At 49.3% G+C, this 16,541-nt stretch overlaps 1 protein-coding gene across 1 annotated transcript in view; it reads right to left on the bottom strand.

Annotated features, from left to right (window-relative positions):
- C2CD3 (C2 domain containing 3 centriole elongation regulator) overlaps positions 1–16,541 on the bottom strand; it is a 127,801-nt gene that overhangs the window by 9,832 nt on the left and 101,428 nt on the right. Inside the window, exons 33-37 of the mRNA XM_048493000.1 lie at positions 15,098–15,303; positions 12,750–12,880; positions 8,789–8,950; positions 6,312–6,520; positions 439–1,435 (exon numbers count right to left, since the gene is read on the bottom strand). Of these exons, the coding sequence (XP_048348957.1) occupies positions 439–1,435; positions 6,312–6,520; positions 8,789–8,950; positions 12,750–12,880; positions 15,098–15,303 (1,705 nt within the window). The remainder of the gene's footprint in view (positions 1–438; positions 1,436–6,311; positions 6,521–8,788; positions 8,951–12,749; positions 12,881–15,097; positions 15,304–16,541) is intronic.

Below are 16,541 nucleotides of genomic sequence, written 5' to 3'. Positions count from 1 at the left end.
TAATATCTGCTGGATCAGACCACTGAGGGTCCATCTAGTCCAGGATCCTGCCTCACACAGTGGCCAATCAGTTCCTCTGGAGGTCCAACAACAGGGCATAGAGGCTGAGGCCTTCCCCAGATGTTGCCTCTTGGCACTGAGATTCAAAGGTTGACTGCTTCTGAACATGGAGGCTCCCTTTAGTCACCATAGCCAGTAGTCACTGAGAGACCTATCCTCGGTTACACTGCCTAATCCCCTTTTGAAGCTATCTATGGCTGAGGCCAGCGCTTCCTCCTTCGGCAGCGAATTCCACGTTTAGATCACTGTGCACGCACAAGAGTGTCCTGGCCACAGCATGGCCGGTTACAGCGAAAGGAGCCATCCGCACGGCACGTTTCCACTGGTACTGGCGTGCGGAAAGGTTCACCTTGGTGATTGAAATAAAAAAAAGGATACAGCACTGCTTTGGGTTGCAGAAGTTCACCCGAGTCCTCAGGCTGATCTTGGTCCCCCTCGTCGGAAGAGCTACTCCGATGCTGTGCAGGTTCTGACAACCCAGGGGAACACCGGTGTTCCTCCTCAGGGGTATCAGCTCCATCCACGTCTTGAGGGTCAAAACCCAAAGCCTCGGGTTCTATCTCGGGAGCAACTGCGTAACCCGTAGCAGAGTCTTCTCCGCTCCATAAAGCAGCTGGTTCAGAGCTAGCCCCTTCTGCTTGGGTTTCCAGGGCTCTTTTCCGACCGGACTCTTCTTTTTCCGCATCTCCATGGTTCAAGCGATCCGCCTCTAAGGCCTGCGCGGACCAGAGCATGTCTTCGGGGCTGCCTGCAAGGTTTCGCTTCCCCTCGCATTCACCCCCTCGTTCTTCTCCGGAGGGGCCGGTGCTGGATCTAGCCGTGCTGGGCATGCTCAGGGACTCCTCCTGGGTTACAACGGACAAGGAGCCGCTTCTGCCATGCTCCCCACCGAGTAAAGGCTCTGAACAGCCGTACGGCCAGCCGGCTTCTTTTATGTCTATGGCTTCTTGGTCAGGATCCGGCTCCCCTTCAGAGACGAGGCTGGACCAGGGGCTGGTTTTGTCGGTCACGGTGGTGAGCTCGTTGAGCGTCCTGGGCTCTATGACATCCTCTTCGTAGTCCTCCTCGCTCTGGGACTCCGCAGCCTCTTCTGCTTTGGGACCAGAGTGTGTGTCTAAAGGAGGGTCGCTTTGGGAGCCAGCTCGACCGAGGAATTCATACAGCATGCCCTGTCCACAGGAGGCCTTTTCTGGGAGGGAGGATGGCTTTTCATCCAGACAGCTGCGCGAGACTTCATTCCTCGGGATGTCTCTGGGCCCCTCTGGCGTCCGGGTCACTCCCCCTCTCTGGTCCAGAAGGGCACTGAAACGTGACGAGAACTCTTCGCAAGCATCTGACGGTTCCGGGCCATTTTTTGCTCTATTATTCTGCAGGCCTGATGCAGAGAAAAGAAAGGAAAAAGGGTTTTTTGGAACTTGTGCACAGATCAATTACCTGTTATTACCCCTGCTTGTAGAATTGTAGAATCATAAAGTTGGGAGAGACCCCAAGGGCCATCAATCCCCTTCAATGCAGGAAAACACACCCAAAGCACTCCTATAAAATAGCGCATTCCACTGTCGAACAGCCCTTAATGTTAGGAAGTTCTTCCTAATGTTTAGGTGGAATTGCTTTTCCTGCACCTTGAATCCATTACTCCGTGTCCTAGTCTCTGAAACCGCAGAAAACAAGCTTGCTCCCTCACCAACGTGACATCCCTTCAAATATCTACACATGGCTATCATGTCACCTCTTAACCTTCTCTTCTCCAGACTAAACATCCCCAGCTCCCCAAGTCTCTCTTCGTAAGGCATGGATGCCAGACCTTTGACCGTTTTGGTTGCCCTCCTCTGGACCTGTTCCAGCTTGTCAATATCCTTCCTGAACTGTGGTGCCCAGAACTGTACACAATATTCCAAGTGAGGTCTAACCAATGCAGAATAGAGAGGTACAATTACATCCTTCTATCTAGACCAGGGGTAGGGAACCTGCGGCTCTCCAGATGTTCAGGAACTACAATTCCCATCAGCCTCTGTCAGCATGGCCAATTGGCCATGCTGGTAGAGGCTGATGGGAATTGTAGTTCCTGAACATCTGGAGAGCCGCAGGTTCCCTACCCCTGATCTAGACACTATACTCTTATTGATACAGCCCAGAATGGCATTGGCTTTCTTGGCTGCCGCATCACACTGCTGACTAATGTCCAGTTTGTGGTCTACTAAGACTGCCAGATCCCTTTCACTTGTAGTATTGTCAAGTCAGGGGTCACCCATCCCATATCTGTGCATTTCATTTTTTCCTGCCTAAGAGCAGCAGTGGCGTAGGAGGTTAAGAGCTCGTGTATCTAATCTGGAGGAACCGGGTTTGATTCCCAGCTCTGCCACCTGAGCTGTGGAGGCTTATCTGGGGAATTCAGATTAGCCTGGGCACACCCACACACGCCAGCTGGGTGACCTTGGGCTAGTCACAGCTTCTAGGAGCTCTCTCAGCCCCACCTACCTCACAGGGTGTTTGTTGTGAGGGTGGGAAGGGAAAGAAGATTGTCAGCCCCTTTGAGTCTCCTGCAGGAGAGAAAGGGGGGATATAAATCCAAACTCTTCTAAGTGGAATATCTTGTGTGTCGCTAGAGGTCAAACAACTTTCTCTGTGTACATAACACAATTGTGCCTCTAGCCCAGGGTAGATGTGACCCGGGTGCATTTATTTATTTATTTAAAACATTCATTAGCCACCTCTCTTCCTCATGGAGCTCAAGGTGGCTTATGCAATAAACAAAGCACATACAACAAAATGTTAGAAACGTGAAAGCTGAAATTTAATATCACAGTTCAGGACTGCTAGTGAGTTTATAACTTAAACGAAGCCGTCGGCATTCTAAAGATTGACAGCAAAAGAACCAGATCCACTTTTCTCGGGAGGGTGTGCCGTTATGGTGGGGCTACCACTGAAAAGGCCCCCTCTAGTGTAACCACCAGATGATTAATGGGACAATCAGGAGGGTCCCTCATTGTGATCTTAATTCCTGTCCAGGAATTCTACGGGAGAAGACGGTCCTTCAGATTCCCCGCCCCCAAGCCAAGTAGGGCTTTGAGGGTCAACCCAACCCCTCGAATTGGACTCAGGAGTGGCTTAGTAGCCAGTGCAATTGGTGTAAGATCTGGGTCACAAATAGCTGGCCTCATATAGCAGTCTGTTTCAGAAGGAGAAGGAAGAAAGGAAGTTTGCTGAGGTGTGGGGGAGGCAGGAAAGACCCCTTTCCACAAACTCCTTCCCACATATGAAAATTTGGACCCAGCCACTCCTAACCTGTACATTCCCAGGTAACATGATACACCTGGCTCTGTGCTGACTCCTCGCTTGTGTTGTCTGGCCCTGCTCCTGTTCAGGAGCGAAAGGAGGCTTAGTCATGCCGTTCTCATGACCGACAGCCCAAGAAGGGAAGCAACCGCCTCCTCTCACTGCCTGTCATCTCTTCCCATTGATTTACAACAGCTTGCGAGGACTGGGGAAACCCCGCTGGGTGTGGGTGGTGGCTTGCGGGCCTGTTTTTAAGGATGCTTATGGGGAGAGAGGAAGGCAGTACCTGCCACTAACAAAACAGGAATGTAAGCAGAGCCCCGCTGGATCAGAGGAAAGGCCCATCAAGTCCAGCGGCCGACCAGCTGCTTCTAGGAAGCCCACCGGCAGGATGAGTGCAGCATCCTCCTCCCCAGCAACGGATACAGAAGAAGAAGAAGAATTTGGATTTATATCCCCCCTTTCTCTCCTGCAGGAGACTCAAAGGGGCTGACAATCTCCTTGCCCTTCCCCCCTCACAACAAACACCCTGTCAGGTGGGTGGGGCCGAGAGAGCTCCGAGAAGCTGTGACTAGCCCAAGGTCACCCAGCTGGCGTATGTGGGAGTGCACAGGCAAATCTGAATTCCCCAGAGAACCCTCCACGGCTCAGGCGGCAGAGCTGGGAATCAAACCCGGTTCCTCCAGATTAGATACATGAGCTCTTAACCTCCTACGCTACTGCTGCTCCGCTACAGAGAGGCATCCTTCTGTCTCTAGTACTAGCCTAGGGGTCTTAAACCTGCAGCTCTCCAGATGTTCATGGACTACAGATCCCATCAGCCCCTGCCAATTTGCCATACTGTCAGGGGCTGATGGGAATTGTAGTCCATGGGCATCTGGAGAGCCGCAGGTTGCAGACCCCTGTACTAGCCGGAGGAAATAAGCGACAGCAGCGGGGGAAATGTGGTGGCTATCATGCACCCTAACCTGCTCCTTGAAGCAGGTTAGGAGCAGCAGTGGCGTAGGAGGTTAAGAGCTCGTGTATCTAATCTGGAGGAACCGGGTTTGATTCCCAGCTCTGCCGCTTGAGCTGTGGAGGCTTATCTGGGGAATTCAGATTAGCCTGTGCACTCCCACACACGCCAGCTGGGTGACCTTGGGCTAGTCACAGCTTCTCGGAGCTCTCCCAGCCCCACCTACCTCACAGGGTGTTTGTTGTGAGGGGGGAAGGGCAAGGAGATTGTCAGCCCCTTTGAGTCTCCTACAGGAGAGAAAGGGGGGATATAAATCCAAACTCTTCTTCTTCTTCTTCTTGAAGTCTACACCTGGCTTCAGTGCAGGTGAGCAGGCGGACAGCGCAATGGTTAGAGAACTGGAAGACCCAGGTTCAAACCCAGGTTAGGCAGCTTAAACCGAACAAACTCTTTACAGGAACTGGACTCGGAGAGGAAGAAAAGGAACGTGACATTGCAGTGGAAAGGGAATGAAAGACAAACGTCACCCGTTCCCTCGAGAAGGGGAAGATCAAAGGCTGGTTGCCAAGGAGGTTACAAAGCAGCACTTTCCTGTCAAAGGTGGATGACCGTTTATTTAATGAGTGAGAAAAGCTGTTTAAGTTTAGGTGAAGCCTCATTTCCTCGGGGCATTAGCCAGCTGGCTTGCATTTAGTTGGAAGCAGGCACCAAAAGATGATGGGGACATCATGGGCTTGAAGGGAGATTCTTGGTGGCAGCGACGTGGTCTTTTATGTATTCTTATAGCTGTTGTTTGCTATTGTTTTATTTACACTGTAAGCCAGTGGTGGCGAACCTATGGCACGGGTGCCAGAGGTGGCACTCAGAGCCCTTTCTGTGGGCACACGTGCACAGAGTTCATCATGTGCCCCCTAGGCTGGCCTGGGCATGATCCTTTATCTGGGAGTAAGTTCGGTTGCTGGCAATGGGGCTTACTTCTGAGTAAACCCTGCTAGGGTCGTGATTCATCTATTCGAAGCATTGCACAGTTGCTTCACCAAGCTTACTCCCGAGTAACATGCGCCTCAAAGCCAACTGTTTTTTCTAAACTAAAACCTCAATATTCAGGTTAAACTGCTGTGTTGGCACTTTGCGATAAATAAGTGGGTTTTGGGTTGCAATTTGGGCACTCGGTCTTGAAAAGGTTCGCCATCACTGCTGTAAGCCATGTAAGTCTCCTTACAGGATGGAAAAGTGGGAGTATAAATCCAAACTCTTCTTTTTCTTCTATCTCACAGAGTGTTTGTTGTGAGGGGGGAAGGGACAGGAGACTGAAGCCCTTTTGAGTCTCCTTACAGGAGAGGAAGGTATGGTATAAATCCAAATTACTCCTCCTCCTCTTCTCCTTCTCGACACAGCCTGTTTTGTTTATTCAATTTTATTTAAAACATTTTTGAGCCACCTTTCTGCCTTGCAGAACTCATGATGGCTCGCAGTGCAAATAAAACAGTAGAGGAAGAAGAAGAAGAGTTGGGCTTTATATCCTCCCTTTCTCTCCTGTAGGAGACTCAAAGGAGCTTACAATCTCCTTGCCCTTCCCCCCCTCACAACAAATACCCTGTGAGGTGGGTGGGGCTGAGAGAGCTCCGAAAAGCTGTGACTAGCCCAAGGTCACCCAGCTGGCGTGTGTGGGAGTGCACAGGCTAATCTGAATTCCCCAGATAAGCCTCCACAACTCAAGCGGCAGAGCGGGGAATCAAACCCGATTCCTCCAGATCAGAGTGCACCTGCTCTTAGCCACTGCTCTTAGTCACTACGCCACTGCTGCCCCAGTAGCAAACAATAGCTGCTCCAGTAGCAAACAATAGCTATAAGAATACATAAAAGACCACGTCGCTGCCACCAAGCGTCTCCCTTCAAGCTCACGATGCCCCCGTCACCTTTCACGAAAGTTGGGGTACAGCTCCAAACTCGTCTTCTCCTTCTTTGGGAAGAGGCATCTTCCCACCCCCACCCCCTCTTCAAATGGTTTGCTCCTTACCGTTAATCAGATTGCTGACTTGAGATACCAGGTGGCTGGACTTCTCCAACAGAAGCTGCCTTTCGGGGTCCGCCGTCTTTGAGGCAGGACTTGAGTATCTGCTGCTGAGCCCACCTGCCTTTCTTTCTGGAGTGCCCGGATCAGGGAACGGCCGGGTGAGCTTTTGACTGAAGTACCTCTTGATTTCATCCAGCTCGCTCAGGTTTTTTCTAGAAGCAGAAAAATCAAGCGGGAAGTCTTTCTGACCTCGCGGAACTATAAAGAGCTTTCATTTCAGGCTCGGCAGTTCTGCGAAGAAGAATTTGAATTTGTATTGTCGAAGGCTTTCATGGCCGGAATCACTTGGGTGCTGTGTGGTTTCCGGGCTGCATGGCCGTGTTCTAGCAGCATTCTCTCCTGACGTTTCGCCTGCATCTGTGGCTGGCATCTTCAGAGGATCTGATAGTAGGAATGGAAAGCAAGTGGAGTATATATACTGTGAGGTCAAAAGGTGAGGCCCTCTGAATAGAGTAGCCTGACATGTGAGTCACAAAGAAGACTTCTATTCAGATCCATTCACCTATTGACCTTGCTATCTTCATTGTTACTCCCAGGCTACAGACTTCTTTGTGACTCACATGCCAGGCTACTCTATTCAGATAGCCTCACCTTTTGACCTCACAGTATATATACTCCACTTGCTTTCCATTCCTACCATCAGATCCTCTGAAGATGCCAGCCACAGATGCAGGCGAAACGTCAGGAGAGAATGCTGCTAGAACACAACCATACAGCCCGGAAACCACACAGCACCCAAGAATTTGGATTCTCAAGAAGGACATTGACAAGCTGGAACGGGTCCAGAGGGTGCAACCAAAATGGTCAAAGGTCTGGACTCCATGCCCTACGAGAAGAGACTTAGGGAGCTGGGGATATTTAATTTGGTGAAGAGAAGGTTAAGAGGTGACATGATAGCCATAAGAACATAAGAACTAGCCTGCTGGATCAGACCAGAGTCCATCTAGTCCAGCATTCTGCTACTCACAGTGGCCCACCCGGTGCCTTGGGGAGCTCACGTGCAGGATGTGAAAGCAATGGCCTTCTGCTGCTGCTGCTGCTCCTGAGCACCTGGTCTGCTAAGGCATTTGCAATCTGAGATCAAGGAGGATCAAGATTGGTAGCCATAGATTGACTTCTCCTCCATAAATCTGTCCAAGATTTAGATATTGGAAAGGATGTCATGTTGTGGAGGGAGCAAGCTTATTTTCTGCCACTCCAGAGACCAGGAGTCATGGGTTCAAGGGGAAGGAAAAGAGATTTCATCTAAACATCAGGAAGAACTTCCTGTCAGGGCTGTTCGACAGTGGAATGCACTACCTCAGAGTGTGGTGGAGTCTCCTTCTCTGGAGGTTTTTTAATGAGAGGCTGGATGGTCATCTGTCAGGGGTGCTTTGATTGTGTGTTACTGCATTACAGGAGGTTGGACTGGATGGCCCCTCTGGTCTCTTCCAACTCTATGATTCTGTAATTGTTATCCCACTTTTCTCAACCATAAGGAGTCTCAAAGAAGATTACAAAGAAGAGCAGCAGTGGCATAGTGCCTAAGAGCAGTGGCTAAGAGCAGGTGCACTCTGATCTGGAGGAACCAGGTTTGATTCCCAGCTCTGCCGCCTGAGCTGTGGAGGCTGATCTGGGGAATTCAGATTAGCCTGGGCACTCCCACACACGCCAGCTGGGTGACCTTGGGCTAGTCACAGCTTTTCAGAGCTCTCTCAGCCCCACCCACCTCACAGGGTGTTTGTTGTGGGGGGGAAGGGCAAGGAGATTGTAAGCCCCTTTGAGTCTCCTATAGGAGAGAAAGGGGGGATATAAATCAAAACTCTTCTTCTTCTTCCCTTCTTCACCCTACCTTTTGAGGTATATGGGACTGAGAGAGTTCAGGGAGAACTGTGATTGGCCCAAGGTCACCCAGTAGGCTTCATGTGCAGGAGTGGGGAAACAACCGTCGTTCTTGAGATTAGAGTCCACCTGCTCTTAACCACTATGCCAGTGTGTTGCCCAAACACCTCAGTTCACCCCAACCTCATTATAACTTGGAAGAGCAGGTGCACTCTAATCTGAAGAACTGGGTTTGATTCCCTGCTCTGCCACTTGAGTCGTGGAGGTTTATCTGGTGAACCAGATTAGCTAGTGCACTCCAACACATGCCAGCTGGGTGACCTTGGGCTAGTCACAGTTCTTCTGAGCTCTGTCAGCCCCACCCACCTCATAGGGTGTTTGTTGTGGGGGGAAGCCCCTTTGAGTCTCCTTACAGGTGAGAAAGGGGGGGATGTGAACCCAAACTCTTCTTCTTCCTGCAGCTGGCTGTGCCTCCTGCAGCAGCCAATTTGTGGCTGCGGTGTCTGAATTCCAAAGCTGCCCACGTGACTTATCACTTAAATAACTTTTTCTCCAAACCACCAATGTGCACAAACTGGTGTCTGAAATGCACGTTTTACCTGAGAGCCCGAAGAAGGGAAGTGCGCGAGGACTGGGAAAGGGAATCCAGCCTCCCCGCTCGGTGGGCGTTCCCTTCCGCTTGCTGCAAAGACTCGTGGAAGCGGCGGATGTTCTTTACGTGTTCTTCGTGACGAGGCGTGGAGAAAACGGAGGATCCGGTTCTGCCGAGGAAGGGACATTGTTATTCTCAGGTCCGGGCAGGGGCTTCCCGCCATCTTCCTCCAAGGGCCACGACACCCTCTTCTCTTTCTCCGAAGCATCAAATTATATGCATGCAAAACCACTGCCTTGTGATCTAGATTAAGCGAGACAGAAAACACCACACCTGCTGGGCTTTGGTGCTGAAAATCAATAACTTGGCTTAAAAACCCCACTAGAGATCTGTGTTAAGATGAAACAACAACAACATCATGTCTGAAGAGAAGTGAGTAGTGGGGTGCCACAAGGTTCTGTCCTGGGCCTAGTGCTATCCAATATTTATATATATATAAATGTAATAAATAAATAAAAAATAAAAAATAAATATAAATAAAAAATATATAAAAATGTAATAATAGGTAGGTAGGTAGGTAGGTATATATATATATAAATATACCTACCTACCTATTTATTTATTACATTTTTAGACTGCCCTCCCCCGAAGGGCTCAATGGGCAGTGGTGGCGAACCTTTGGCACTCCAGATGTTATGGACTACAATTCCCAATTGGCCATGCTGGCAGGGGCTGATGGGAATTGTAGCCCATAACATCTGGAGTGCCAAAGGTTCGCCACCATGGGGCTAGGATAATAAAATAGAGGGCATGTGAATAAAATGTGCAGATGATACCAAAGTAGGAGGGGTAGCTAATATGCCAGAGACAGAATTCAAAATGATCTGGACAGATTAGAGAGCTGGGCCAAAACCAACAAAATGAATTTCAACAGTGATAAATGTAAGATTCTATACTTAGGCAGAAAAAATGAAATGAACAAATACAGGATGGGTGACACTTGGCTTCACAACACTACATGCGAAAGGGATCTGGGAGTCTTAGTAGACTACAAACTGAACACGAGCCAGCAGTGTGATATGGCGGCCAAGAAAGCCAATGCGATTCTGGGATGCATCAATAAGAATATAGTGTCTAGATCAGGGATCTGCAACTTGCGGCTCTCCAGATGTTCACAGACTACAAATCCCATCTGCCCCTGCCAGCATGGCCAATTGGCCATACTGGCAGGGGCGGATGGGATTTGTAGTCCGTGAACATCTGGAGATGAAGAAGAAGAGTTTGAATTTATATCCCCACTTTCTCTCCTACAGGAGACTCAAAGGGGCTTACAATCTCCTTGCCCTTCCCCCCTCACAACAAACAACCTGTCAGGTGGGTGGGGCTGAGAGAGCTCCAAAGAGCTGTGACTAGCCCAAGGTCACCCAGCTGGCGTGTGTGGGAGTGTACAGGCTAATCTGAATTCCCCAGATAAGCCTCCACAGCTCAGATGGCAGAGCGGAGAATCAAACCCGGATCCTCCAGATTAGATACACGAGCTCTTAACCTCCTACGCCACTGCTGCTCCCTGCCGCAGGCTGCAGACCCCTGGTCTAGATGGAGGGAAAATAATTGTACCACTTTACTCTGCATTGGTCAGACCTCACCAATTGGCCATGCTGGCAGGGGATGATGGGAATTGTAGTCCATGAACATCTGGAGAGCCGCAGGTTGCAGACCCCTGCTTCAGGGTCTCAGGTAGAAGGTCTTTCACATCACCTTCGACCTGATCCTTAACTGGAAATGCTGGGGACCGAACCAGGTCCTTCCACCTGCCAAGCAGATACTCTGCCACTGAACCACAGTGGACAAAAATGATTTGGAGGATGCCCAATAAGCTATCAAGGGATATGCACACACCCTTACTTCCTGTCCACTCCATAGATCTTGTTTGACCATTTCCTGTTTCTCTGCAGATGTCTGCCTGGTGCCCAGGAAGAAAGGTCCTGCGAGCCACCTGTCCGGTTATGGCAAACTGGGATGGTTAATCTGTGGGAATTAGGTGGGAGTCTTGTTAAACTGTTTGTGAAAGCTTATTCTAATCCTCTACGATGCCTGGCTCTTAAAAGTGTTGCAACTTGCTCTGACTTGGAGCCCTGTAACCAATCCAAGAACCGTGCGGCATGTTGCATTCTCTGCGTTCAAAGCAGCATTAATAAAGGCAGAGGAATTTGGAGAGAATTGTTTGAGAAAGCTTGAGGATCCCCTAAATGTTAGCTTGAACAGCAGAATCTAAACGTTTGTAAGAGAATGTTGTTGTTCAAGTGACAGAGAGAATTTTGCGAGCTCCCAGGTACTCGGAACCTGCCCCTTTCCCCCCCAAGGGCAGCATTTCCAGTCTTGTAAAAGCCAGTTGAGGCAAGAGGAACCATGCGGGGGCTATTTTGGCACGCCTTTGGCCCAGAGTACACATTGGAGTCTCTCTCATGCCATGCCCACTGCCAGTTTCTGGCCCTGTAAATCGTAAGGTGGACTCCCTCAACACCTGCATTTAAGAACAACAGAAACTCTTACAAGGTATCTTGAGAATTTGGCTTATGCCGTTCCCTATAGCCCAGAAGTGGAGGACATTCACAGAGAGGAACAGAGAGGCCCTCACAACTGTCAGACAATGGCACTGACACCCTTTTCAGGTGGACCGACTGAATTGCGATATTATCCTGTTGACCTCTGACAACGGCCCATTCCGCACAGATGATTTAAAACGTTTTGGGGCTGGGAATAAAATGTTTCCTCCAAGGAGTTTTGCATTGTTTTCCCCCCAAAAAACATTTTATCTGCAACCTCAAAATGCTTTAAATGTATCGTCTTTTTGAGGCTGGCCTTTTTGGTCCTGGCCCCTACCTGGTGGAATATGCTCCTGATTGAAATCAGGGCCCCGCAGGACTTGAGTAGTTTCCACAGGGCCTGCAAAACGGAGCTATTCCGCCAGGCTTTCCCTGATGGCCAGCTGGGTTAACATCTTTTCTGGCCGTGGGAGGGGACATATTTGATACTGTAAGTTGCCACCTGAAATGAGGTTTTAGGTTCGATTTATTATGATTTTATGATATTTATTTTAATGTTTTTTATTTTTATGATATTTATTATTATGATTTTATGATATTATGATTTTATTGTGTCTGTTTTAAATGTTGTTGCACCCCTTGTAACCAAACTTTTATATTCCTTTTGTATTTCCTCTGAAAAATATCTAATTAATTCTTGGAAAACATTCCAGTTTCCAGCTTATTGTTTCTTCATTGTCCCTGTGCGTTATATCCCAAAGTTTCCCCACCAGATATGGAAGAAGAAGAAGAGTTTGGATTTATACCCCCTCCTTTCTTTCCTGTAGGAGACTCAATCTCCTTGCCCTTCCCCCCTCATAACAAACACTCTGTGAGGTGGGGCTGAGAGAGCTCAGAAGAACTGTGACTAGCCCCAAGGTCACCCAGCTGGCGCATGTGGGAGTGCACAGGCTAATCTGAATTCCTCAGATAAGCCTTCACAGCTCAGGCGGCAGAGCGGGGAATCAAACCCAGTTCCTCTAGATTAGAATGCACCTGCTCTTAACCGCTACGCCACTGCTGCTCCTAACATCTTTTTTACTTTGCCACGTTTCCAACAGACAGCCTGTTCTCCTGAGATCTTTGCTTATCTATCTGATGTATAATGCCATTAGAAAAACAATTTATAACCATTTTCACTAATTCCAGCATTTCTTAACGGAATCAAATTCCACATCATAATTGCAATAGCAATGAATGCAGCAACAGAAGGCAAGAAAATACAGTCCCATTTCTCCAGCAGCAAATTATTTGCACTATGAGTGACGGGGAAATGTGATAGCCCCATAGCTAAATGTGTAACGATTATTATGCAAAAGCCCCTCCGCTCCATTCCCTCTGTCATTGTTTGGCAAGATTAAATGCCTCCCATTTTATCCCTACCTCTCATGATCGGCAGCCTCAGTGCCTTTTGACGAAGGATTAAAGAGTTCTTCGTGGTCTCTTGTGGAAAACGTGGGGAGCCCCGCACACAAGTCCCTCGCTTGGAACGCAAAGGGGCTGGTTGCTTGGATCTGCAACAGAGAAACCGGAAGATGCTTTTCTGAGTAGAAAATGGAGTTCGACTAGAGTTGATCACAGAGTAAACAGAGGCTGGTTCTAGAAGGTGGCATTGTGGCCAGGGACCTGAGACCACGAGAAGTCCGTGGAGATAAGCTGTGGTTTCAAAAAGTAAGGCCAAATAATTGAAAGGGTCGGAAAGAGAATACTCTAGTTCCGTGGTGGCGAACCTTTGGCACTCCAGATGTTCTGGACTACAATTCCCATCAGCCCCTGCCAGCATGGCCAATTGGCCATGCTGGCAGGGGCTGATGGGAATTGTAGTCCAGAACATCTGGAGTGCCAAAGGTTCACCACCACTGCTCTAGTTAGAAATCCTGAAAGCAGGAAAAATAAATGCTTCTGGGCAGGGTATTTGTCCACCTGAAACTAGGACACCTTTGAGAAAAAGAAAACACTGTAAGACAAAGGTGCTGTAGCTTGTGCAGGGCCAACCTCAAATTGGAAAAGGGCTGGGAGAGATGTTTCTCTGAGCCACTGCCAGTCACAGTAGCCAATATAGAGCTGGTATAAATAAGCTGATGCAGTATAAGACAGCTGTTTACATTCTCACTCAAACTCAGCCAGATGGGCGACACCTGGCTTGACAACACCTCATGTGAAAGGGATCTGGGAGTCTTAGTAGACCACAAACTGAACATGAGTCAGCAGGGTGATATGGCGGCCAAGAAAGCCAATGCGATTCTGGGATGCATCAATAAGAGTATAGTGTCTAGACCAGTGGTGGCGAACCTTTGGCACTCCAGATGTTATGGACTACAATTCCCATCAGCCCCTTCCAGCATGGCCAATTGGCCATGCTGGAAGGGGCTGATGGGGATTGTAGTCCATAACATCTGGAGTGCCAAAGGTTCGCCACCACGGGTCTAGACCGAGGGAAGTAATTGTACCACTCTACTCTGCATTGGTCAGACCTCACCTTGAATGCTGTGTTTAGTTCTGGGCACCACGATTCAAGAAGGATATTGACAAGCTGGAACGGGTCCAGAGGAGGGCAACCAAAATGGTGAAAGGGCTGGAATCCATGCCCTACAAAGAGAGGCTTAGGAAGCTGGGGATGTTTAGTCGGGAGAAGCGAAGGTTAAGGGGGGACAAGATAGCCGTGTTTAAATATTTGAAGGGGTGCCGTATCGAAGAGGGAGCAAACTTGTTTTCTGCTGCATCAGAGACCAGGACACAGAATAATGGATTCAAGGTGCAAGAAAAGAGATTCCCCCTAAACCAGGGGTAGGGAACCTTTAACACTCAAAGAGCCATTTGGACCCGTTTTCCACGGGAAAAGAAAACACTTGGAGCCGCAAATAATTTTTGACATTTAAAATAAAGATAACACTGTATATATTGGGGTTTTTTACCTTTTACTCGCGCCTTCACTTCTGGAGAAGTTTGATGGATGCGCTGCCTGCTGCCTGCAGAGGCCGGAGCAAGAGAATGAAGCCGCGGCTCAGCCTTGCTGGCCACCAAGAAAAGCCCTACCCGCCCCGCCTCCAACGGGCGGGCGAGAGGGGAGCCTCGCGAGCGTACAACTCCAGCCCGACACTGTGGGCAGTTGGTGCGCCCGCCCTGCTGCCTGCAGGGCGGGCAAGGATGGGGCCGGTGGCTCGGCTCGTGGAGCCACAGTGCAAGGGCAGAAGAGCCGCATGCGGCTCTTGAGCCGCAGGTTCCCTACCCCTGCCCTAAACGTTACGGAAGAACGTTCTGACTGTCAGGGCTGTTCCACAGTGGAATTCACTGCTTCGGGAGAGTGGTGGCGTCTCCTTGGGAGGTTTTTAAACAGAGGCTGGATGAACGTATGTCGGGAATGTTTTGATGGTGTGTTCCTGCATGGCAGGGGGTTGGACTGGATGGCCCTTGGGGTTGCTTCTGACTTTTACGATTCTATGAACTCACAAAAAACGAGAGCGCAAATGGGAATTTTGATAATTGCAAGCCCCCCCCCCCCCCTTCTTGCATCTAATATGGAATAGTCATATATATGGAAGAAGAAACAGATCTTCTAATGCAGGGGTCTGCAACCTGTGGCTCTCCACATGTTCATGGACTACAATCCCCACCAACCCCTGCCAGCATGGTCAACTGGCCATGCTGGCAGGGGCTGATGGGAATTGTAGTCCATGAACATCTGGAGAGCCACAGTTTGCAGACCCCTGTTTTAATGGAAAGGCACCTACTGCTGATCCCGGGGCTTTTGTCCTGGTTCTTGCCAGTCGTTCTTCTTTGAGATGAATGATACTTTCAAGGGGGGAAACGGCTACTTTGAGCTGCCCTCGACACTGTCCACTGAAATCCACGATGTTGTACCAGCCGCAAACTAACTGGAAGCCGGAGAGGAGCGGGGAGAGGTCGACAGAAGCAAAGCCGATCACTCGTTCAGCATCTGCAGAGAAAACCGAACAGCACATTTGCACGCCGGCTAGGAAACCCGAGTTATAATTCACACCTGAGTAGACTGGCAGAGTAACACATCTTGAGCATTTATAGAACGATCCCAAGCCTTAAGCCCCTAATCCCCCAGCCCGTCTCAAACAGGGCTGATCACAGCAAACATTCATGGTTCGAACCAGAGGTCCCCATTCTTTTTGGGCCTGCGGGCACCTTTAGAATTCTGAAATAACGTGGTGGTCAAAGTCACTTAATGGTGGCTAGTGGATATGGAGCCAGTCATAGAACGGCTGCTGCACAGTAAGCTAAATATGAGCAATCAGTGTGATGCAGCGTCAAAAAAGGCTAAGGCGGTCTTGGGGTGTGTCAACAGGGACTTAACATCCAAATCCCGAGATGTCGTAGCCACATTGTACACTGCATGGGTCAGGTCGTACCTGGAGTCTTGTGTGCAGTTCTAGAGGCCTCACTTCAAAAAGGATGGGGACGGAATGGAGTGGATGCAGAGGAGAGCGACAAGGGTGATCGTATTTATTATTTACAGGAATAGGCTTGATAAAGCCTGGGAGAAATGACAACTGATCCAGAAGTGTTATTGTTTATTGTGGCGTAGGAGGTTAAGAGCTCGTGTATCTAATCTGGAGGAACCGGGTTTGATTCCCCGCTCTGCCGCCTGAGCTGTGGAGGCTTATCTGGGGAATTCAGATTAGCCTCTACACTCCCACACACGCCAGCTGGGCGACCTTGGGCTAGTCACAGCTTCTCGGAGCTCTCTCAACCCCACCTACCTCACAGGGTGTTTGTTGTGAGGGGGAAGGGCAAGGAGATTGAGTCTCCTACAGGAGAGAAAGGGGGGATATAAATCCAAACTCTTCTTCTTCTTCTTCTTCTTCTTCTTAAACGCAGTTGGTCTAACACACATTTTTTTGTACATCTTCCTGTGACATGCCTCTGAAGATGCCAGCTGTAGATATGGGAGAAATGTTTGGAGTACAAACTACCAGACCGCAGCCGCCCAGCCCGGAAAACCCACAATACCCTCGAGTTTTGACTCGTGCAATCTTATACCCACCCTCTCCCCTTTCCACAAAATCTTGATGGTCTCTAACGTACTACTGGACTTGAATGCAGCTGAGTTTCCAGTAGCATTAAATATGTGTTTGGGATGATGAAAGGTCTTGGGATTTGGGGCAGGGGTGAAGATCCACTTATGGGAGATCTGTCCTGCAGACC

Source organism: Sphaerodactylus townsendi, linkage group LG04 (assembly GCF_021028975.2).
Source record: "Sphaerodactylus townsendi isolate TG3544 linkage group LG04, MPM_Stown_v2.3, whole genome shotgun sequence".
Taxonomy (NCBI): Eukaryota; Metazoa; Chordata; class Lepidosauria; order Squamata; family Sphaerodactylidae; genus Sphaerodactylus; species Sphaerodactylus townsendi.
Note: the sequence above shows the minus strand (reverse complement) of the source record. Positions and strands in the feature narration are given on the sequence as shown.